The sequence below is a fragment of the Pectinophora gossypiella genome, chromosome 6 (assembly GCF_024362695.1).
Source record: "Pectinophora gossypiella chromosome 6, ilPecGoss1.1, whole genome shotgun sequence".
NCBI classification, from domain to species: domain Eukaryota; kingdom Metazoa; phylum Arthropoda; class Insecta; order Lepidoptera; family Gelechiidae; genus Pectinophora; species Pectinophora gossypiella.
This window is the reverse complement of record NC_065409.1, coordinates 3,209,284-3,233,654: the sequence shown is the minus strand read 5'-3', so window position 1 is coordinate 3,233,654 and position 24,371 is coordinate 3,209,284. Positions and strand designations below refer to the sequence as shown.

General features: G+C 36.1%; 2 protein-coding genes across 6 annotated transcripts in view; both read left to right on the top strand.

Annotated features, from left to right (window-relative positions):
* The window catches only part of LOC126367322 (paxillin), a 110,862-nt gene that overhangs the window by 43,925 nt on the left and 42,566 nt on the right, over nt 1–24,371 (top strand). For 2 of the 5 annotated variants that reach the window (XM_050010794.1, XM_050010799.1), the window contains exon 1: nt 11,827–11,998. The exons of the other annotated variants lie outside the window; for them this stretch is intronic. In XM_050010794.1, the coding sequence (XP_049866751.1) occupies nt 11,842–11,998 (157 nt within the window). In that variant the 5' untranslated portion in view covers nt 11,827–11,841. Of the gene's footprint in view, nt 1–11,826; nt 11,999–24,371 lie in introns of those variants that run through there. 5 annotated transcript variants of the gene reach the window in all.
* The window catches only part of LOC126367377 (CD63 antigen-like), a 150,637-nt gene that overhangs the window by 90,578 nt on the left and 35,688 nt on the right, over nt 1–24,371 (top strand). The window lies entirely within an intron of this gene.

Below are 24,371 nucleotides of genomic sequence, written 5' to 3'. Positions count from 1 at the left end.
GATTTCGACAATGTCCCCATCGGGAATCGAACCCGGACCTCCAGATCGTGAGCCTAACGCTCTAACCACTAGACCACGGAGGCTGTTGCAACTAAAACACATTAAAAATAGGTTGGTATTATAAATAAAAAAAAATTTAATCACATCACTGATCGTCAGCACTGTTTCGCCAGCTTATTTCTTCATCTTCTTACAATTTAAACTTTAAGTACGTATCTCGTTGCCTTAATGACTTAATTTAGCATTGTGTATGATAAACCTAATTCTGTTTTAAACTATCAACATCCGGGACCAAAATGTATAATGGCTGTAATTATCTTTTTAAATAAGATAAATTTATTTATAACAACAAAAAAGGTCAATACAATTTCACAATACAATATATAACATAATCAAATTAATAACTACACTAAAATACGTCAAAACACATATAAACACAAATAAAGTAAACCATCATCATCATCATCATCAGCCCATTAACGTCCCCACTGCTTGGGCACGAGCCTTCCCTATGGATGGATAGGGAGATCGGGCCTTAAACCATCACGCGGGCCCAATGCGGATTGATGGTTATTAACGACTGCTAATGCAGCCGGGACCAACGGCTTAACGTGCCTTCCGAAGCACGGAGGAGCTCGAGATGAAAACTTTTTTTTGTGGTCACCCATCCTATGACCGGCCTTTGCGAAAGTTGCTTAACTTCAACAATCGCAGACCAAGCGCGTTAACCGCTGCGCTACCGAGCTCCTCAAGTAAACCATATCAGGCGTCAAAAAGCCCTCCAGAAAGCGAGCCCTGCCCGAACGTACTCACCCTCAGGCCTGTTGTCTTAAACGTTGTAACGGGTGAGAGCCTTCAGCGCTCCCCATTTGTCCGGCCAAGTAGTTAATGCCATCTGCAGCAAATCTACAATAAGTCACGTCAAAAAAAAAAATGCCGGAACGTGCCCATTATTCCATTATTTATATTACCTCTTTTAAAATTATATTTCATTAAAAAGATCATAGAAGGAAAGCTAGAAGGAAAGAGAGGAAGGGGAAGACCAAGAAGAGCTTACATGGAACAGATTAAAGAAAAGGTTAACGTCGTGTCTTATAGGGAAGTCAAGGAATTGGCCTTTGATAGACTGGAATGGAAAATGCTACACCGACAAGAGCGTGGCTCTTAAATTGATGATGATGAAATTATATTTGTTTCAATTGTTAGACCTGAGTGATTTTTATTGAATCTTCAGCGACATATACAATGCAACTACGTATAGTGATCACTGTTCTTCGTCAAGAGGTTTACACAAAATATAATTTAAAAAAAAACCGACTTGAAGTCGGCCTGTCAAATAAAAAGTGATAAATAATATTGGTGAATACAATGTTAAAATCTAGTTTCTGAAGTCATGCCCGGGAAGACAAGCATCTGAACATGTATGTATGTATGTATGTGTGTTATTTGCTCCCAGTCCAGCATTGAAGCTAAGTTTGCGAAGTAAACTAGCTTATTTTGTAACTTAGATATTATATCAGTATTCAGCCCAGCCGAGCCGTGATAGACCAGTTGGTAGAAAGCATGCCTAAACCAATGATTGTCCAATTTGTTTTCGAATTAATATTTGGATCATAAATGATTATCACGTGCTCAGCGGTGACGGAAAACATCGTGAGGAAGCCCACATTCCCGAGAAATGCATTTTCGGAGGTATGTGACCTAACCTGTATTGGGCTGGTTTTCCCTTCACGGGTTGGAAGGTCAGACAGGCAGTCGCTTCTGTAAAAAACCGGACCTTATTTTCGGAATAATATCAGTATTCACTGTTCATATTTTTCTTTGCGTAACTAGCATCCGTCATTCTATTCCAATTACGACCGTCCTACGTTCCGAACGAAACTCAAAGAAACCCCGAAATTAGCTGCAGATAAACCTGTACTTTTTTATAATAATTAAGGCGCCGATAGCGCCCTCATTACAGAGCATGGGAACAGAGCCAGTTCGACGCAATGTGGTCTGGCCAACCCACAACTGTGAGTTGCCTTATCATATTACGCTGATTGAAATGTTCTATTCGAAAGAATCTGGCTTAGAGATAATGTTTCTACTGCTATTGATGTGACATGACAACGGGATTAAACAAGTAATTGGTCACGGAGACACTTCGGTAGTCTGATAAAGATAATTCTTCGCGGTAGCCGACATCAAGTCAGGTTTGAGTTGTTATTTGTTGATAAGTAATCTATGTTATTTGAGTTTGATGGGCTTCGCTAGATGACAAATTGGTATGTGGTTAAAGCTTATCAATTTATAAGATCGAAGACATTGATTTACCACTACCGTAGATACAGCGCTTGATACAAAAACGCGGCGAAAACTTGGCGCTTGTTTAGCTATACATTCGTACACAGCGGTATATACACCATAAAATCGTGTCAAATTAAGAAAGTACGGCGGAATAGACTGGTAACTACTGGTAGTTGGTTGCATGTTAAGATAATTTTTGCTTTAAGCTATTACAATTTGTAACATTATAATATGTAACTGTTTGTTATCCCAAAAAAAAAAAACTACTTCGGTTAGAATTCATATCGACCACATCACATCCTCCACTAACCCGCAGTGGAACAGCGTGGTGGAGTATGCTCCATACCCCCTCCGGTTGATTGAGGGGAGGCCTGTGCCCAGCAGTGGGACGTATATAGGCAGTTTATGATATGACATCACATCTGTCTGATCCAATCAAAACGGGAAATATGACATTTTTGTCAACTTAATCAAACCAGTATGTTTTGTCGCACTCCGATGACATAGAATTTTCTGTTAATCATAAACTCATCATAAGCCCACGACTATATCCCAATTGTGCCAGGGGCAGTGATGTGGCGTTCCTGGGAATGTTCCCACTTTGGGAACGTTCCCGGAAGTAAAATAGCGCAAAACTTATGTAAAAAGAGCTTTATTACCTAACCTTTAGGCAGATGAGACCAGGATACAAAAGCAGCCAGTGTTGTTACTATTAAAGAGTTTTTACAACGGCTCTCGACTTTGGGAAAATTCCCGATAATGCCATATCACTAGTCAAGGGTATATCCATCGCAAAACACCCACGTTTCACCGAGCGTTCTGTTAAGACTAGCGTGATAGGTGAAAACAGTGGTGGTAATTTCTGTTAAATTTTGTCATTTGCAATAGGTTTTTCATCTTATTATTTTTACTGGTATTTTTAGTGTTAAATAAAGTCATAGATGAATAGAATTCAATAGCCGTGTAAAGCTTTTAATTATCCAGCGGAGCCGAAGGTTGGGCCAATCGTAGCCATTAGTGCACGACAGCTGATATGGTATAAATTGTGGACGTCCTCCATTCATTGTCTCCAACATATCGCTTGACAAGTAATTTATAGTCAATTGTTTAGACTTCTATGGGAATACCACGATCTTAACCTAAGGTTACCTCAAATTGGTCAAGTTAACGTGAGTCACCGTCTAAATGTGTGATTATTTTGAAGGTGTCGTTGCTCTGAATAAGTTGCAAGCATATATATACGTATATACCATTTCTTAGTTCATCAAATGCAAGGGACAAAGAGTGTAATTTTATAGTCGCCATAGAAATTATTTAAAAAAAAGTAAATAAGAACTTTTGGAAGAACTATCCTAAATCAGTGTTTACTTTCGAAGTTGTATTACGCCGATATTAAAAGCGTCTCATGTCAAATGAACTAAGTTGAATAATAGGCTAGTTTCCAACTAGTCAAATCAGTCACTTTTTACTAAACGTCAAAAGTCAAAACACGAAATTACTATGGAATTTGTATGAAAAAGCACACTGTGACGTCATAGAAAAACGGATTTATAAATGTTGGATTTATTGTTACGTTTTTTTTGATTAAAATTCATAAATAAGTTAAATAGTTAAAAGAAAATGTTTTTCGTTAGTTTTAGATATGTCTTTATTTAATCAGAATTTCATAATTTATCTAGAACCCAATTGAAATCGAAATATTAAAATTCTAAATTTAAAAATACTGTTGAAATATTATTTTTCAATCCTAAAAAAAATTTAAAATTATATTTATAAAATATTCTAAATTTAAAAATTTAGAATTTAAAAATAATATTGTTTCGTTTTCTAATATCTGGCTCACCTTTATCTTACCTAGCTAATACTTATCGTTCGATGAAATGTTTCTAATGTTTGACCAAACCCCAGAAAAAATGTTAATAGAATTTTATGGGCTTATGCTTTTAAGAATTTTACAGCTTTTTAATTTAGGTACGTTATCTATTGTGTACTAAGTGTATTAAGTGAGTAGATAATTTGTAAATGCAATTAAAAAGGTTGTAGGAGATAATTTGAGTAGTTTCTTTTTATATAATTTTGTATCTAGAGGTAGTCTAGAGGTAACAATATCAGTAATCTTAAAGCTATTATTGATCTTTTACCATTCGAGTTTACTTCTGCTTGAATCTAAAAATTATTTGCTAATAATTTATCCTTTTTTGCTCAAACAGATAAATCACATCTTGACATCTTGGTCTACTCTGAGCCCTATAATTTGCGTGTCCAACGAATGGCTCCTAACAAGCTTCCAAATACAGAGTCGCCCACAAGCGTCCAACCCGGAAGATAATCTAATTAAGTGTATAATAATAATAAATATTATTACAAAAAGCACTGGTCAGAAATGGTGTAATGATAATAAATATTATTATAAAAAATAAAAACCACATCATAAATAGTCCGTATATAATGTTCTACCGCTACGCTTAGCTGACCACGAGGCAACGGCCAACGACCATCGGGTAATTCGGATTTGTTACAGTTCGTTCTGCGCCATCTTCATTATGTGAACGCTTCTGGTTCGATGTAACGAGGGACTTTTAGAATAGAATAGAATAGAAATTGTTTATTATAAAAGGACGCCACACACAAAGACAAGACAATAACATCACTTATTTTTTTACAAAACAAGTACAAAAAGCATAGAAGGATGTTCATTACAATGATCATAAGGTGGTGGTGGACGTCCTGAGATAAAAGGGCCTCACTCAGCACAAGTCGCGGCGTGAACCACGACGCTGGTATTATGTGGACCCTGTTGGGTGAGGCACGAACGTCGTGTTACATAAATATATGTTAATATTCGTACATAGATTAAATATTACCAAATTACTTAAAATAGAATGTAGGTGTACATATAATATATTTTATATATTTATCACAAAAACGTATACATAAATACTTAATGTTAGTATTATAATAGTAATTAATGCAAGCGGATATAGTACTTTTCAGGCTACGTTCACCAAAAACAATATAGATGGCGCTGTACAGCTTTAACGTGATAATTGCCTATTTTCTCATTACTCGGGTATATAATTATTCCAAAATACAATGTAATGGCAGAAGCATATTAAAGTAATTGTTGCTTGATGTTTGGATCACAATATGTATAGAATTATCTTACTACCTATATTGCTTCTCTTTATTTTGATCAGAATAATAATGGGTGGAAGATGTAATTGTGCCTGGGTAATAAAAAGGGTCATCATTTATACCCAAAAGTAAAGATAAGAAAAGCGCAATATAATATACCTATTATTATGTCTGTTATTCATGAAATTAGAGGGTTAATACGATTTGTACAGTGCCATCTATATTGTTTTTGAGGAAAGTAGTCTGGAAAGTCCCTCATTCGATTGGCAGTGCCACTGTAAAGTCTATTGCACCATATAGTTGAAGTATGATTAGTGCGGTTGATTTCAATCAAGTTCATGAGGTCGACGTCTTCCCAACTAAAAAGAAATACGAAAACTACCTATCTATTATCCAAGTAGAAGTCTTAGTTGTTCCTTTACCTTGATACTCAGCGGTAATGTGGAAATTAATAACCGGCGAAAGCGCATAGCTCATCCACTTGACAGTTTGATGACAGTATGAACCGCCGAGATAGCAGATAAATACATCGGGAAGGGAAGTAGCGAGGCAGCGGCAACATTCCGTGGATGGCGGTCCGTGTCCCGCATTCCGGTGGCTTCCGAGAACGAGCGGATCCGCCGTGTTCCACGTCCGCGACCTTCCCGGGACACTAGTTACAACTAAAAGCCGATACGTTTATCGCCCACGCCCCCATTAGGCTGTAACTCTGCACAATGAGTCGAAGATCATTAGAAGCCGTCCCACAGATGGTGCGGTCTGCCGCCGCGGCAGTCAGTCGCAACGACGACACCAGCGGCGACGCTGCTCGCGCGCTAACCCTCCTCAGCCTCGCTTTCGGCACGCGTTCACAATCTAGTAAAATCCAGTGAGTGTCCGTGTTGAATCGATTGGAAACGGTCGCCGTGTGACAAGTGCGCGACGGATCCGGCGATTTGACTTCGTTAGCGTTTGTGCTGGGTGTCGGCTGGTTGACTGACTGTCCCTTTGATCGTGCAGTAATTAGAGCGTGCGCTCAAAAATAACTGGCACTGCAAATTGCACCCACTCGCGATGCGCACGCGACGTCAACAAACGTTATCGTGGACGTAACGACTTATTGTTGTGTATACGCGTGCTACCCGCCCGCTGTCTTCCACGCACGCGCACATGCTATTGTATTATAGTGTCATTGCCTCTATATTCTGGGAGATATTACGATTAAGTGAATTCGTGAAATTGACGAATGCTTCAAAGTTAACTTAAGAGCCGTACATTATTTACTTGTAGTTTCAAGAAATCAACTGCGATATATTACTTAGGTATATCCTCGTGTTCCATACGTTTGTCCTTTTAAGTGACATTGCCGGAGTTAAAAATGTAATTTATGATATGCATTGAAATATCAGCGGATGGCTGTAGCCTTCTGACGTAGAATGTTTAGTTTTTGTTACTAAACTTGACATCTGTCCGCATTGTTAGGAACGATTCGGGGCCTTTGTATCGACATGATGACGAAACTCCGGCGTCAAAATGTCAACAGTCAATCAAAAGAACATGAAGCCATCCCATCGCGCGCCGCAACACACCGTGTTAATTGCCTATAAATAAAACAAGGTTCACATTAACCATTGTCCGAAGACCCCTGGTAGTACCGCATCGGGAGGATTTGGTAGAAGATAATTAGGAGCCAAAGGGATCAGCTGAAAGTGGTTGTTTGATTAGCCATCCGAATTGCGTACAGGGTTTGATAGTTTCCGGGATTGTGATACACGGTCGTCATTAAATACCGAACCGAATCAAACCGAATTAAACCGTCGTAGCTAAGTTGGAAGAACGCTTGACTGTCACTGTGACGTCGCAGGTTCGAATCCCGGTACGCGCCTCAACCAATGACTTTCGAAATTGTTTTCGAATTCATTTTTGAATCATAATTTGTTATCACTCGCTTGGCGGTGAAGAAAAAATCTTGAGAAAATATACATAAATCCCGAGAAATGCGTTTCAGGGGCATGTGTCCTAAATTCCTAACCTATATTGGCGTGGTTTTGCCTTCGCGCGTTGGAAGGACAGATAGGTAGTTGCTTCTATAAAAACCGGACTTGTCAAATCTTCAGGTTAGGTAAGCGGACCACGTGAAAAACGGGATAACGCTAGTTAGATGATAATGTACTACTACTTCCATTGATCCTATATTTAAAATAACGGTCGCATATTCAAAAAAGGAACGTTCTATTTTTTTTTAATGATTCTGTTTGTCCAATAACGCAGCCATGTTACTGATTTTACATATTAGCATACCATAGCATCGTGATTCAAACCAAAATTACCTACCAGGATTTCATGAAATATTCATATTTCGAATCACTAGTTCGCCATAGATTTACGTCGTTACATATCAAAGAGCGTCCTCCGTATGGTGTGAAATTTTGACGTGGCCTGTCAGTTCTGCTCGTAATCATGTCCTATACCTATTGATGGGTTTGTCTATGCATTATTCATCAAGGTTACATAACACATAACGCATCACGACTATATCCCAATTGCGGTAGTCGGAGGTACAGTCATAAGAAATATAATGTACCCACTTTAGGACTCTGTCGCACTAACATATTTGACATTTAGTGAGACTTACAGTTCAATTTGTCAAAAAAGTTAATGTGACATGGTACCAAAGTGTATACATATTAATGCTCGTGACCGTACATCCATCGCAAGATGAACTAAGTACCCGCACGTCACGGAGCTTCCTGTTAAACCAACGGACAGACCAGACAGGAAAAGAAAAAGTTAGGTTTCATGCTGCTTATCATGCCATATCGTAATCAACTTCTCTCGTGTGGCTTGTGCACTAGTGATATCAATGACCAACATCATCATCAGGGTTATTCAGCTGTTCAAAGTCCCTATGGTCTTAAGTAACGTCTACGTAAAGTCATGAGCAATATAATGTACCCACTTTAGGACTCTGTCGCACTAACATATTTGACATTTAGTGAGACTTACAGTCCAATTTGTCTAAAAAGTTAATGTGACAAGGTACCAAAGTGTATACATATTAATGCTCGTGGCCGTACTTACTTAAGTAAGTAGTGGCCGGGACCGTCTGCTCAACGTTCCCTCCGAAGCACGTAATCATCTTTCAGACAATAAGGTGATTTCAGACTGTAATGCAAGACATTAGATTAGCACCAGGACCACACCAGGAACAGTTTCACAAAGTGATTTTTTATTTAACATGCCCCACCGGGAATCGAACCTGGGACCTCCGGATCGTGAGCCCACTGTTCTACCGCTGGGCGGTTATCAACAAAACAGTTATGTTACTTAGTTTAAACTTCAGTAGTCACTCTGTTATGTATCAAAGTTTTATCAAATATGTATGTTTTTGAGTCTATAATTTACGTTGTAGTAGATACATAGATAAACTGATGTATAATATGTTTACAGGTATCAGGCATTTGCAATAGGTAGGTAATATCAATAAATCACTCGTCGACACTAGATATGAGCACACATAAATAGGCTAACCTACCTACCTAGTCTAATGAGATACTTTTTACGAAACGTCAAAACGAAAGTTTTCTTTGGAGTTTGTGTGGACATACTGTCCTGTGACGTCATCAATAAAAGCGGTCAAACGTCGCACTCATTGTTATTTAATTCAAAAATAAAATTCGAAAATAAGTCGAAAAGTAAAATGAGATTGATTTTTAATCATCTTAGCATTTTATAATTTATCTTTGACCCGGTCAAATAAATTAATTTCAATGTCCAGGAACTAAGTCATACATACATTCATAAATCACAAAATTCGTCATGCTGTCACAAGTGTCTTAGACATGATGTGAAGATGGATTATGTTATGTATCTTTTAAATAAGAGTTCTTTTTACAATGTGATGATGTGGGCGGCGATCGGATTATGCCATTGGAATTGAAATCTATGAATTATATTACGGTACCGTTAAATAATGAATTACTTTGTTTATGACTCATATTACTAGGAATCGATTTTAAAGCATTGTGTAAGAAATGCATTCTATTATTACGAGCGCAAATATTATTTTTCTCCATCTAGGGCACATTCGTTATCCTTGTTAAGATTATAGATAAATAAAAGAACAGAGATTTATTTACTGTAATATGTACTTAAACGTTTTTTACATACATACATAAGCAGCCTAATACGTGCCACTGCTGGGCACAGGCCTCCCCGCAATCAACCGGAGGTGGTATGGAGCATATTCCACCACACTGCTCCACTGTAGGTTGGTGGAGGCATTTTTACGGCTAATAGCCGGGACGTCTTAACGTGCCCTCCGAAGCACGGAATCAACTTATTTCTTCAGACAATCAGGTGATTCAAGCCTGAAAAGTCCAGTCAGTAGTGACTTATAAATTAAAATTACAATTAATTAAAACACAACACAACATTTGTGTTTTGTTATACAGAATCTCTATCTATACATTGTAATAGCTCTATTAATTTGATCTAAAACAGCTGTATACCTAATATAGTATGTGCCGTTAATGTGATTTCTATCAGTCGATAAAACTGCGAATTATGTAATTAAAAAAAACCCTTCCTTAATTGGTTAATCGACTACCAAAATCAGTAGTCGACCTATGAAGAGTTTCCAACCAGATGTTTAAGTTATGGCAAAACTAACTGGCGTTACCATATCGGAAATTTATTAAAGACATATTTAAATACTTGAGTACCTCTTTTTACTTGAAGTAAAGTAAGCAAGAGATTTAGTGAGAGAAAAGATCTAAATCTGAATTCGTCTATCTGTAGGTATATATAAGTTATTTATTTGTTTGTTTCTTTATGATTTTTAAATTAAATGATCTTATAATTAAAGGGTTTAAAATAGACACATTGAGCATATTATCATTTTACAAATCAATACTGCCGTTTGACATTTGCATAGCATTAAGTAGTCATGTCAAACAAGTGTCAAATTTCAATATTGATTTTTTAGATGAAAACTCAATATGGCCTTTTTAGGCCCCCTGATTGAGAGATAAAAAATACTAATCGATAAGTAAATTAAACATGCTAAAAGTTGACTTTATCAATCATTTAAAATCGATGTCACAGCGGAGGTACGATAATAACTACGATTGAAAATATAAAATGAATGATACGCACGTGAACGTAAATTCTTACATCACAAACATATAAACTTAGTTCGCGTTTTATGTTATTTAGTTAAGTTTCGCGTCACAGCGCGACCTTCGGCTGTGCCCCGCCCACGCCCACTGCTGGGCGCCGCCCACGACTCGCTAAGAACAATGTGGTATAAAACTCAGATAAGATTTATATTATAACTAAACGGTAGTCTCAGTTGATCGATTGGGTCTTTATTTATAACATCATCGAACGAGCTGACGTTTGAAAGTATTAGGATATAGTTATTGTTTGAAAAGCTTTAAAATTCTAGAATTAGGATCTTTGGAATTCTTCGTAGTTTCGCCGTAAGATGGGGGCCTTGGTAATATTGTATCTAACTGGTAGTCTTACACGAGGCCAGACCACTACCAGAATGAGCAACCCCGACCCAATTTTTTGATGCTGGGTTTATTATCAAAGCAAGATTTTGAATCGTAATATTTAGATTATACGAGTCATGAATTTTACCTACTCTTTAACTCATAAATATTATCTTTAAACACGTTACTCTTCTACTGTTATCTTTTCGCCAATATCCGTCACAACGAATCTTAAGAAAATAAACACGAATTTCATCGCCGAATATCTTTTACCCTCTGCGTCCCTAACATTATTCTTTGTTTACGTAATTAACGGCTTATAATAACGGTGTTTGGCCCACATGGATGGTGATTTTATACTCGTTAACGTCTATACATCTCGAACAGACGCGTATACGTAATTAAGATTTAAGAATGCTCTCGAAATAAGATACGTTTTTTGTATGAAACGTTGTGTTGCGGTTCGTTGGTCTTGTGTGACGAATGCGAGACAATAGAGACCTTCCGCGCTCATTATCAAGTCGTCAAATTTCACCGAATACAATTCGAAAGCGTTTTGTTTCTCGCGACCACAAACCTGTTGATTACGTTTGTCGTGCACGTGAGTACGTACGTGTCAGTGCGCCGCCCGCCCGCCCACGCACGCACGCGTCTTATATAACTCGCAGGTGGCGGCCCTGCATTTTTTACAATATTTTTAGACTCTCCCTTCTAATGGAGTAAGGAGGTTAATGAAGTTTCGCGATTGTGAAACAGCGGCGGAAGTCCACCTGCCGGGAATAGCGCGTCGCGACGGCCAGTGCGACCGCGCTATCACCCGACGTCGCGCGCAGATAAACGATCTCGTTTGCAAAAATAACCAGTCTTCCCCCAGCCGCGGTGCAGCCACGACTGCCCGCTATTTCATCCGGCACCGGCTTATATACACCCTGGTAGAGGGATGGCGTCCGTGCGCACGCGCTCCGCATCCCCTAAGTCGGTCTCGTTCTCCCCTGTGCTCGAGCGCAAGTACAGCGCGGACCGCGGCCCGGCCCAGCCTCCCGAGCTGAAGTCCACGGACTGGAGGAAATACTTTACCGATTTCAGTGCTTACCTCGGTGAGTATAGACTATAGAAACATAGAGTACGAATGAGGAGTTGCAGTAGAGAATGAGTCAGCTGCTTTTATTGTCCGGCCTTGTGCTATATCGGTGGCGTGTTAGTGGAGCGATCGGGACCGCGCGCCGTAAACAAACCTTGCGCAATCGCTATTGGTTCTGATGGTCTCTGTTCGATTTGGTTGATATACCTATCTACTTGAAGCGCTTGAGTGGCGACGTCTGTGGCACTTATGACGTCACTGTGGATACATAATATCTTTCCAAGTAGCTTTCAATTAGCATGTAAAACTAGGCATGCAATGTATTATGCGAATAAAAAACGTAGAAGACGTTCAGCTACTTGTCTTCCCGGGCATTTTGTAAAATCCAACAGATGTATTGTGCTACTAACATAATGGACTAACGTTACGGGCGATAGGCTGATTCGTCGCTATAGGGTTGATAATATCCATGTTAAGACTTCGTATCAACAGTGGCTCTGCTCACCCAGGGATTGCGCTCGTTTGTTTGTTTTGTTCTGCAAGCCTGTCTACCTAAATAATCCTATAATTCTTCTTCTTATCGTGTGGATTGTGAGGTGGAATACCAGCCTCATCAACCCTGGTGTCAGGGTTATGATTGAGCCGCCAAAGGCCCCTGACATGGCTGATGTAACGATTACTCACTTACATCAGTAAATAGTAACCGGGACCAACGGCTTAACGTGCCTTCCGAAGCACGGAATATATCCTATGATGACAAATAGCTAAACTTATGTGTCTGTTTTTCATACCTATCAATATTTTTCCGTATCTCACTAAGTTGGAGGCCAATTGCCATTGTATTCGGCTGCTTAACACGTTCTCTGCCGCGTAGGTCATCGGTGACCTCAACTGAACTAGATCGAGACGCCGCGTAGGGCATCAGTGACCTCACGGTAGGACTAAGTTTGAAACTGATTTGTGAGCCGTAGGCCATGTTTACTGAACATTTCTCTATAGCAGGTGACCGGAATGGCGCTGTAGACCAGTCCTTTAGTATGGTATTTGAGTAATCGTAAAGATGAAAATTATATGGGTGAAATTGCAAAGCAATTAGGAAAAAACAAATGCATCCATTATAAATCATGTTTATTTGTATTAATTATTACACAGTTCGCTACTAAATTATTAAAAAAACAAACTACAAATAACGGTGAGATTTATTGAAGCATTGTAAGCAATAATATACTGTACCAGGACAGTTCTTACAGTATGTAACTACTTTTTTAGTTTTATTCCGAGCGACTTTTGACCCATGTATTTTAACATTTTCTTTGTAGCAACCGACGCAGAAACGTCTCAATTTAGCAACAGGTCCATCTTTTTTCAGCAATTCATGTTTCAATCTCTTAGGTGTGGGGTGACCGGAGGCGTGCACTACACGGCGCCTGCATAACGGATATTCACTTATAAGTATTACAGCGCCGCGTAGGTCAATTATGACCTCGCAACTTTTTTTTTAAATATCTATGGAATCCAGTGTCGAATCAAAACACTTCATATATATATATGTATATATTGATCTAGCGCTTATATTTCCACCAAAAAGTTTTTTTGTCTTTTTTATTTTTTATACTACCGGCAGAGAACGTGTTAATGTTGTTTCCCAAATGTTTGGACAACTGAAATTGAACACAGTATGTGGCTGGTGTATCGTTTGACCAACAGTGTCAGTTCACAGATAACCTTGCTCTGTGTGTTACCGCAAGACCTCTGCTTAGATACCCTTTGCTATATTTACAAATATTACATATCACAATAACATTGCTAATTTTAGTGCGATATTTTATCAAACTAAACATGTAAATTAAAAAAAATATATCATTATCACATTCATTTTATCGAAATTAACAAGTATTTTACATGTAATTTGGTGATCTTTATAACTTCTGTGCGTAATGGATAAAATATACTGAGTAGAGTTGTTTTCAAACAATTCGCCTCCTCGAAGTATAATATCAATGTTTACTTTTGACATAAAGGTATATTGCATACCTAGTTATCGTAATTACATTCCTCATATTTTTATATTTTTGCACTTTTTTTATATAATTAGTAGATTAATGTTCCACCATGGCTCTGTGGCCAACGATATAGATTACTACTGTATTTACCTTAAGAACACACTCCACACGTCACACAACACATTACATTCACTCACATACCATCATTTATGCTGTGTATTCTGCAAAAAAGCGTTCTTTACTGAATTTTCTGGCTTTACAAGAAGGCAGTCTATACTCTTCCAGTGCAAAGTTATCACCTTTTTATTAATTATTAATTTTGATAATGGTTGACCTAAATACTTTAAAGGATATCGACTCGTTAACTAAAGACTGTCATTCTGTAGTTTATCCAGAACTTTGTAGCCAATTTCTTACTGATAAATACAATTTTAAAATTTTAACATTTAATATTAGAAGTTTAAATGGTAATCTTAACGATTTTCTTGTAGTTTTTAATCGCTTGAATATTGGGCTTGATGTTTTAATCATGACTGAATGTTGGTTAAATGAGCATTCAATTATCCCTCAAATAAATGGATACACTTCTTATAGAACGATTAAGTTTATTAACAAAGCTGGTGGAGTTGTTGCCTACATAAGGAACTCTATTAATGCCCAGGTCTCGGAACCTGAATTTAATGATGCCAACTGTCTAAAGGTATCTATTGGAAATATATGTACTGTATTTGGTATATATAGGTCTCCATCTTTTGATGATCCCACTAGATTTTTGATGTCCCTAGAGCTGTTGAAATATTCTCTTAGTAATATGAATTGCATTATAATAGCAGGAGACATAAATTTAAATATTTTGGAAGACAATATCAAAACATCACAATACCTTTGCCTTTGTGCTGAACTAGGTTTAGAGAGTGTGATAAATATACCAACTCGTGGTGACTCTTGTTTAGATCACATTTTAGTATACAAAGGATTTGAAACGTCAGGGATTGTGTGTCAAAGCAGTATTACTGACCATAGTTTAGTAATAGCTGGAATTAACACAAATCTACCAAAATACAATTGTAATAAAAGGTTGGTGAAAAAAATGGACATTGAAAAAATTTGCACTGAACTTGCAAATATCGACTGGTCTTCTGTAACAGAAACAAGTTCATTAGTAGAAGCTGAGGAAACTTTTACATCAATTCTCACTAATATTATTGAAAACAATTCAAACCAAATTAAAATTTCTCGATCAAAGTACACGATACAGCCTTGGATGACACCAGGTCTTATTAAATGTTCAAAACATAGAGATAAACTACATGCCGAAACTAAACAGAATAAAAACGATGTTATTGCAAAGAGGGTGTACACTCGTTACCGCAATTATTATAAATCTTTACTACGCAATTTAAAAGAAAAGCACGATGCTGGAATATTAGAAGAACATAAGAATAACCCAAAGAAATTGTGGAAGAGCATTAAAGACATAACATATACACAGCGCTTAGCAAACCAACCCTCGGAGCTTCTAAACATCAAAGATACTGCTCAAGAGTCTCTGAATGCTTGCGGCAAATATTTTTCCACCGTAGGACAAAAATTAGCTGATGATATATTAAACAGAATCGGTGAGTCAGAAGAATCTCTTGCAGCTAGGGTATCATCACCTTCTCTTTCACCATCTGTATCTCTATTCCTCCGACCAACCAGTGAAACCGAAATAGATCTTATTATAACAAATCTCAAACTTGACAGTGCTCCAGGACTGGATGGAGTCACACATCATTTATTAAAATTAATCAAACCTCACATACTACAACCCCTAAGTCACATATGTAACCTAAGTCTATCCGAAGGGTTATTTCCTGAAAAATGGAAGCAAGCAGCAGTTATCCCTATACATAAAGGAGGTGATAAAGCCACTCCTTCTAACTACCGACCAATTTCGCTCATAAATGCTTTCGCTAAAATAATTGAGAAAATAGTTAGCAAACGTTTAGTAGGATTCATAGAGCATCATCAACTGATATCAGGGAGGCAGTTTGGATTTCGTCAAGGAAAGTCTACGGAGGATGCAGTTTCCCTCCTCACCAGCATTGTATCTAAACATCTAGACAGCGGTAAAGCCTGTGGAGGAATCTTTCTAGACCTCGCAAAGGCTTTCGATACTGTTTCTATTCCAATCCTGTTAAGAAAGCTAGACTTGCTGGGTGTAAGAGGATCTGCACTGGAATGGTTTAAGAGTTACCTAACCGGACGAACCCAGATAGTTAAAGTAGATAGTAGATATAGTGAACCTTATCCTGTAAAATTTGGAGTCCCACAGGGTAGTATATTAGGGCCTACATTGTTTCTCCTCTATATTAATGACATTTTCGCGCATAAGCCGTTGAATGCTGACATAATATGTTATGCTGATGACACTGTATTAATTTTTGATGAAGTTTCATGGGATAAGGTATTTCAAAATATGGAAGCCGGTATCTCTGTGGTGGCTGGTTGGTTACAAAATAACTTACTTACACTAAATGCATCTAAAAGTAAATTTTTATGTTTTCATAAAACTAAAGCCTCAAAGCCAAAAATCACACCTGATATAAAAGTTCATCTATGTAAGGCTCATCTGATAAACAGGACATCCAAATGCAGTTGCAATAGTATAAACAGAACGACCAATATCAAATACCTTGGTGTAGTTATGGACGAAAAGCTCACTTTTTGCGACCACATAGCAAAAACTTCCGATAGAGTCCGAAGACTTATTTATATTATGCGTCGCCTGAGGTCAGCTGCACCCAAGAAACTTCTCTTTACTGTGTATACTGCTCTTTGTGAGTCTATAATAACGTATTGTATACCAGTTTGGGGCGGGTCAGCGAATTCTGAACTACTCCATCTAGAAAGAGCCCAGCGCTCTATATTAAAAGTTATGCTTAGAAAGCGTTTCATGTTCCCCACTAACTTATTATACAAGGAATGTAAAGTTTTAAATGTTCGGCAATTATTTATTTTAAGGGCGTTGTCAATGACTCATAAGAGTATTATCAGATCTAATGAGTACACTGTCCTACTTGAAAAAAGGAGATTTAATATCCCTCTACCTATAGTCAGTACTAGTTTTGCCAGGCGTTTTCCTAATTTTCTACATCCGTACCTATACAATAAGATTAATAAAATTTGCTCTATTTGTAAATTGAAAACTAATCAAGCGCAAGAAACATTAAAGAAATGGCTATTATCTCTAAGCTATGAGGAGACGGAAGATCTTTTAAGGATCACAGCATAAATACTCTTAAATAACACTCTGTCTTACATACCTACATTACACCCGCAGACACGCATACACGCACACACGCACTTGTTAGATTTCAAAAATAAATGTGTTATTAAGATTACAAAGAAAAGCGAGCTTTCAATACGTAATAACTTTATTTAAAGGTAGATATATGGATTACCTGTAATCTTATTGGAAAATATGTAAGAAGGAGATGAAAAGTAAGTTCAATATAAATATGGTTGTAATATAATAGTTACAAACAACTACCAATCATGTAATTACGACATAGCCATGTAATAAATATTAAATAGCATATAAAAGATATTCGTATCCAAATAGATTTCCAATTTAAGGAACTACTAAAATTGTGGGTATTCATATATCAAAGAACTAATTCATTTGTAGGTATGAACCACCGTTTAATAAACCAATTCAATAACATGTGCTAGGTATAGAAAGTAGAATAAATTCATGTTTACGAATATTAAACATATTCGTAGATACATTGACAAAATAATAAAAATATTGTATTATCATTTAAGCATTATTTTATTACGAATTTACCGCCAGTTCGGAAGGTGTTATGGCTGTGTAGAAGAACGGCAAGAAACTCCACAGCAACACATCTTTTAAAGCACATAGTTACATTTTACAAAGCATATATGAAATATATATAAATATATTATAAGTAACTCGAAACACACATTTATGTACAGCAAGCTATAGCAATTCAATATAAAGAATACTTATCTTCTGTAATCTGGCTGCGGCACCGATCACTCCCAGACTGAGACTGAGGTAATCGGCGCCATGCTACGCCTTATAAAACCTTTACCCCACACTGCTAGCAAAATTCTATCACGTCATTATAGACCAATCAGAATCGCTCCAAGAGTAATGGCAACATTACAAAATAAGGAATAAATTGTCCTAATATATTAAAGTTAAACATCATCAAAAAGTACATAAATTATTGTAAAAAGAATAATACATTTTATATTTCAGTATTTTTAAAACGTTACATTAAAAGAACGGAAATTCGTAGCGTGTTGACATTCATATGACATTAGAGTGTTCGGATACATGTTTAGCATATTTAATTGAAAGTATCAACCAAAAACCTTATGAAATAATTTCCTACGCTATCACGGCCATACTGACAAGTACTTCGTCCCGAAGTAAATAGGATAGGATTTAAATATTAAATATACTTATTAATAGGGTGCCCAAAATAACTACTCCTAGTTAAAAAAAAATATGAATCTCATTCTTAACTTGCTGGAATAAACTGAAATATTTATTGTAACTTCCGACCAATATAATCTCTAAAATCTGTAAAAGTAATCTTCTAATAGTAATCTGCCACAAATTATCTGTCATAAATAATCAGTCAACTGTAATCAGTCAAAAGTCATGGGTCATGTATCTCACCCCTATAGTGTCATTCTAACACCTCTCCTACGCATAGTGTCATTCTAACACTTTCTGCGCCTATAGTGTCATTCTAACACCTCTCCTACGCATAGTGTCATTCTAACACTTTCTGCGCCTATAGTGTCATTCTAACACATATCCTACAGCTATAGTGTCATTCTAACACATATCCTACACCTATAGTGTCATTCTAACACTTATCCTACGCCTATGGTGTCATTCTAACACATATCCTACACCTATAGTGGCATTCTAACACACAAGAATATTGTAAAGAAAGATAATCATAGTAGCATTTCCTTTACAAATGCGTTGTAAAAGCAATGATGAAAAAATAGTAAAAATATATAATAATGTAAACGAATAGAATTATTCAAACTTGATTAAAAATATTGTAAAAATATGTAATAATGAAAACAAATAGAATTATTCAAACTTGATTAAAAAATAGTAAAAATATGTAATAATGAAAACAAATAGAATTATTCAAACTTGATTAAAAAATTGAAAAAAATATATAATAATGAAAGCAAATAGAATTATTCAAACTTGATTAAAAAATTGTAAAAAATATGTATATAATAATGAAAACAAATAGAATTTTTAAAACTTGATTTAAACGTAAAAAAAAATTATTCAGACTGATTCAAAATGGCATTTTCAACAACAGCATTTTCTTCAATCCATTCGCCTGGCCAGTATCTCAATTTTTTTTTGGCAATAGTCAAATTCCTCAAATTTCCTATTCCTCTAAGTAAGAACCGATCGTTAGGAAGTATTGTTGTGATTTCATAAGGTCCCTTAAATTTCACACTTAACTTTTCATTACGCCTGTGATCTTGATTACAGTAAACTATATTGCCAACTTCAAAGTTTTGATTGTTTCGTCTAAATTGATCAAATCGAGGCTTAAATTTTCTGCAACCCTAAGTAATCGTTCCTGAGCTACTTGTCGTTCAGATAACACATCAACATTTTGTTCAGTTGCGTCAATATCTCTTAAACGAGCCTGAACACACGGAATATTACCATCAACACCGATTAATAAGCGAAGCGGAGTGAACCCTGTCGATTTTTGAACAGTTGTATTTATTGTTTGTTGGACTTTAAATAAACCGTTTGGCCAGTCTGACTCACCATTACAGGCTGGATCAAAGGGCGGCAACGCGACATCATCATCATGGCGACTATTAGATGACACAGCATCTCGAATCGCCTTGAGCAGTCCTTTAAGCATCTCCATATCCATCCATTACAGGCTGAATCAAAGGGCGGCAACGCGACATCATCATCATGGCGACTATTAGATGACACAGCATCTCGAATCGCCTTGAGCAGTCCTTCAAGCATCTCCATATCCATCCTGAAATTGGTATAGGGCGAGGATTAATATTTGTTTAACGTATCCCACTTCTGATGTTAGATTTCAAAAATAAATGTGTTATTAAGATTACAAAGAAAAGCGAGCTTTCAATACGTAATAACTTTATTTAAAGGTAGATATATGGATTACCTGTAATCTTATTGGAAAATATGTAAGAAGGAGATGAAAAGTAAGTTCAATATAAATATGGTTGTAATATAATAGTTACAAACAACTACCAATCATGTAATTACGACATAGCCATGTAATAAATATTAAATAGCATATAAAAGATATTCGTATCCAAATAGATTTCCAATTTAAGGAACTACTAAAATTGTGGGTATTCATATATCAAAGAACTAATTCATTTGTAGGTATGAACCACCGTTTAATAAACCAATTCAATAACATGTGCTAGGTATAGAAAGTAGAATAAATTCATGTTTACGAATATTAAACATATTCGTAGATACATTGACAAAATAATAAAAATATTGTATTATCATTTAAGCATTATTTTATTACGAATTTACCGCCAGTTCGGAAGGTGTTATGGCTGTGTAGAAGAACGGCAAGAAACTCCACAGCAACACATCTTTTAAAGCACATAGTTACATTTTACAAAGCATATATGAAATATATATAAATATATTATAAGTAACTCGAAACACACATTTATGTACAGCAAGCTATAGCAATTCAATATAAAGAATACTTATCTTCTGTAATCTGGCTGCGGCACCGATCACTCCCAGACTGAGACTGAGGTAATCGGCGCCATGCTACGCCTTATAAAACCTTTACCCCACACTGCTAGCAAAATTCTATCACGTCATTATAGACCAATCAGAATCGCTCCAAGAGTAATGGCAACATTACAAAATAAGGAATAAATTGTCCTAATATATTAAAGTTAAACATCATCAAAAAGTACATAAATTATTGTAAAAAGAATAATACATTTTATATTTCAGTATTTTTAAAACGTTACATTAAAAGAACGGAAATTCGTAGCGTGTTGACATTCATATGACATTAGAGTGTTCGGATACATGTTTAGCATATTTAATTGAAAGTATCAACCAAAAACCTTATGAAATAATTTCCTACGCTATCACACTCATACACACACACTCACACACACATACACACACAGTCACTCATACCCTTTATTACACATAAACATAATACATATATTTAAATATACACTCACAGACATACATACAAATAAGATTCTTCTTTTTAACAATGATCTCATTTATTTTAAAGTCAAATATTATTGTTTGTTAGTGTAGTTGTTCAAATGTAACTATTAACAACTTATTTAGTGTATTATTATTATATTTTTTTTTTCTTTATAATGTTTTAGCAGAGTATAAGATAGTATGTTCTAACTATAATGGTAACGTTTGAACGTGACTTCTGCGATACGGGCTTTAGCCTAGTGCAGGAGTTACAGCTAATCTTGTATGAATGTTTAATAACAGTTAAAATATTATGTACCAATACTTTGTCTGAAGATGATTGTTTGTAAATAGTTATAAGTACTTAATGTTTTTTTTTTTCTGAATAAATTTTTATTATTATTATTATTACTTGCTGTTCTATTGCTCTGTTGAAATGAACAGGCGTTTACGGTCAAAGTTGTTTCATGTCATTCTGATTTTTTATGATATAGCTAATGATAATAATGAATGAAGAATAATAATTGTATTCTGTTTAATCTAATATTTGTATATTGGAACAAAATTGACATTATTCTATTATTTGTCTTGTAAAATACATACTATATTTTTGTAATAAGTGGAATTCCGCGGTCTCTGCTTATTATAGTTATTATCTAGTTGTTTTAAGTAAACATTTTTGTATTTCTTTCATTTTTTGCGATTAAATTGATTATTATAATATATTATTATTATGTACATAAGCGTATGTACATTAAATGCAAAATAAAACTAGGGTAAGGTATTATAAATATTAATTTTCCCTTAACGTATCTTACAAGGAAAACTACGTATAGTATTGGCCTACTTTAGTAACCTTTATGTAAAGCGCAGAAACTTAGTGCCTGTGTTTACTGCTGTGAATTCAAAATAGAACTGCTTACAATACAATACACTGCTGCACACACAGGACTTTATATCCACCTAGATCTTTATTGGAGATGTTCTTAGAAAAGGTTTAGTACGATCTACTCTGAACCGGCGTGCGTGTATGAAACGATTGATGAATGTAGAGGAAGCAAGAGAAGTGTGTCAGGATCGAAGCAAATGGAATTCCATAGTCTCTGATTACCCCGGTGTGAAATAGGCGTGAGTTTAAGTATGTATAGTGATTTTTATTTATGGTAAAAGTAGCAATGTCATCTGCTTGTTTAATTTTGGTAATTCTCTCATTTAAGGATTGAGCGACTACGATAAGACAATGCTGCTAGATTTTCAATCAGTTTTCTTTTATCATTACCAGCCCATTAACGTCCCCACTGCTGGGGCACGGGCCTTCCCTGTGGATGGATAGGGAGATTGGGCCTTAAACCACCATGCGGGGCCAGTGCGGATTGGTGGTTATTAACGACTGATAATGCAGCCGGGACCAACGGCTTAACGTTCCGAAGCACGGAGGAGCTCGAGATGAAAACTTTTTTTTGGTGGTCACCCATCCTATGACCAGCCTTTTTTGCGAAAGTTGCTTTACTTCAACAATCGCAGACCGAGCGCGTTAACCGCTGCGCCACCGATCTCCTAAAGCGAGCTTTCTTTTATATTAAGTAGCGTTAAAGCCTTGGATTTTTTTTCTTTGTACAGCCCGATAAATAGTGTTTTATCTTAAGTAGTCTTCTTTGTTATATTGAAATCCATTACGAGACTTTTTTCGTTTTAAATATCTTCATGTAATATCTGATAAAAATGTCCTAGTCTTCATATTTCCCTTTAGTGTTTGAGCGCCATTTGCCAACTACATATTATCTGTTATTTTGGTGCATAATTATTAGGATTTGAGTAATAAATAATGTCTTCAGACGATGCGATAAATTGTGCTTTTAATTTAACTATAAAATAAAAAAAATATATAAGTACCTGAAAATGGTTTGATTCTAGACACAAAAGCACCATGAACTTAGATTTTTAGGTAACCGTTTTTGAGACGACATTTGCATATAAGTATATATAGTTATACATATAATAATTACTTGTTTAATAGTATCATCAATTATTATGTCAGACGCTAAACATGGTTAACTATAAAACAGGTCTGACGCATGGTAAAAAAACTAAAATATTTCAAGAAACAGAACGTCAAACTATTAATAATTCTATTTTTAATTAACTAAAGCATTTTCAAGGCTACAGTTCTGAACACCACACTGTATCTTCTTTCAACTCTACCTATATTGGCAAATACAGGGTGTTAGTGACATCATCGTAACGAAACCTTTGAAGGATGATTCAGACAGTGTTTCTGAGTTGATATCAAGTGGAATTCAAGTCGAATTTCCGTCGGAATATTCATTATTTTTTGTGTCACATACATACATAAACTCACGCCCGTAATCCCTAATGGGGTGGGCAGAGCCACAAGTAATCAAAGACAACTTGCAGCCACTGTTGATGTTGTTTGTGTCATTTTAATTTATTTTCAATTCTATACTTTTACTTATTTAACACACTGTAAATTGGCAAATATATGTTATGTTATTTTTTATTGACAAAGTGACTAGTATTTTGGAATGTAGCGTAAATGTTTCGACATTCATGTATTGATAGAATCTTCTTTATCAAAGTATAATTATTATTCTACTAGAATATTAATCAAGCCGTTCGAAATAATCAATGTTCTTCCCCTTTCAATGACGATTTATAGCATTCATGTTTACTATAGTAAGTAAAGTTGCCTGGAAGAAATTTATATTTAGGAATAAGGCCGCCGATTGTGCTTCTCTTGTGATTTTTGTAATTCATTTTAATGTTGTGTCTATACTTATATACATAAACTACGCCCATTTCCCACCGGGGTAGGCAGAGACTACGGAATTCCATTTGCTTCGATCCTGACACATTTCTCTTGCTTCCTCCTCATTCATCAATCGTTTCATACACGCACGCCGGTTCAGAGTAGATCGTACTGAACCTTTTCTAAGGACATCTCTAATTTGGTCAATGTACGTCCTTCTAGGTCTTCCTCTGCCAGCCCTGCCACCAACCTTCGCTTCATATACTGCTTTCGTAATCCTATTATCCTTCATCTGCTCTCGTGTCCAAACCAACTTAACATTCCCTTCTCAATCTTAGTCACTACGTTGTGTTTATATGTGCAATAA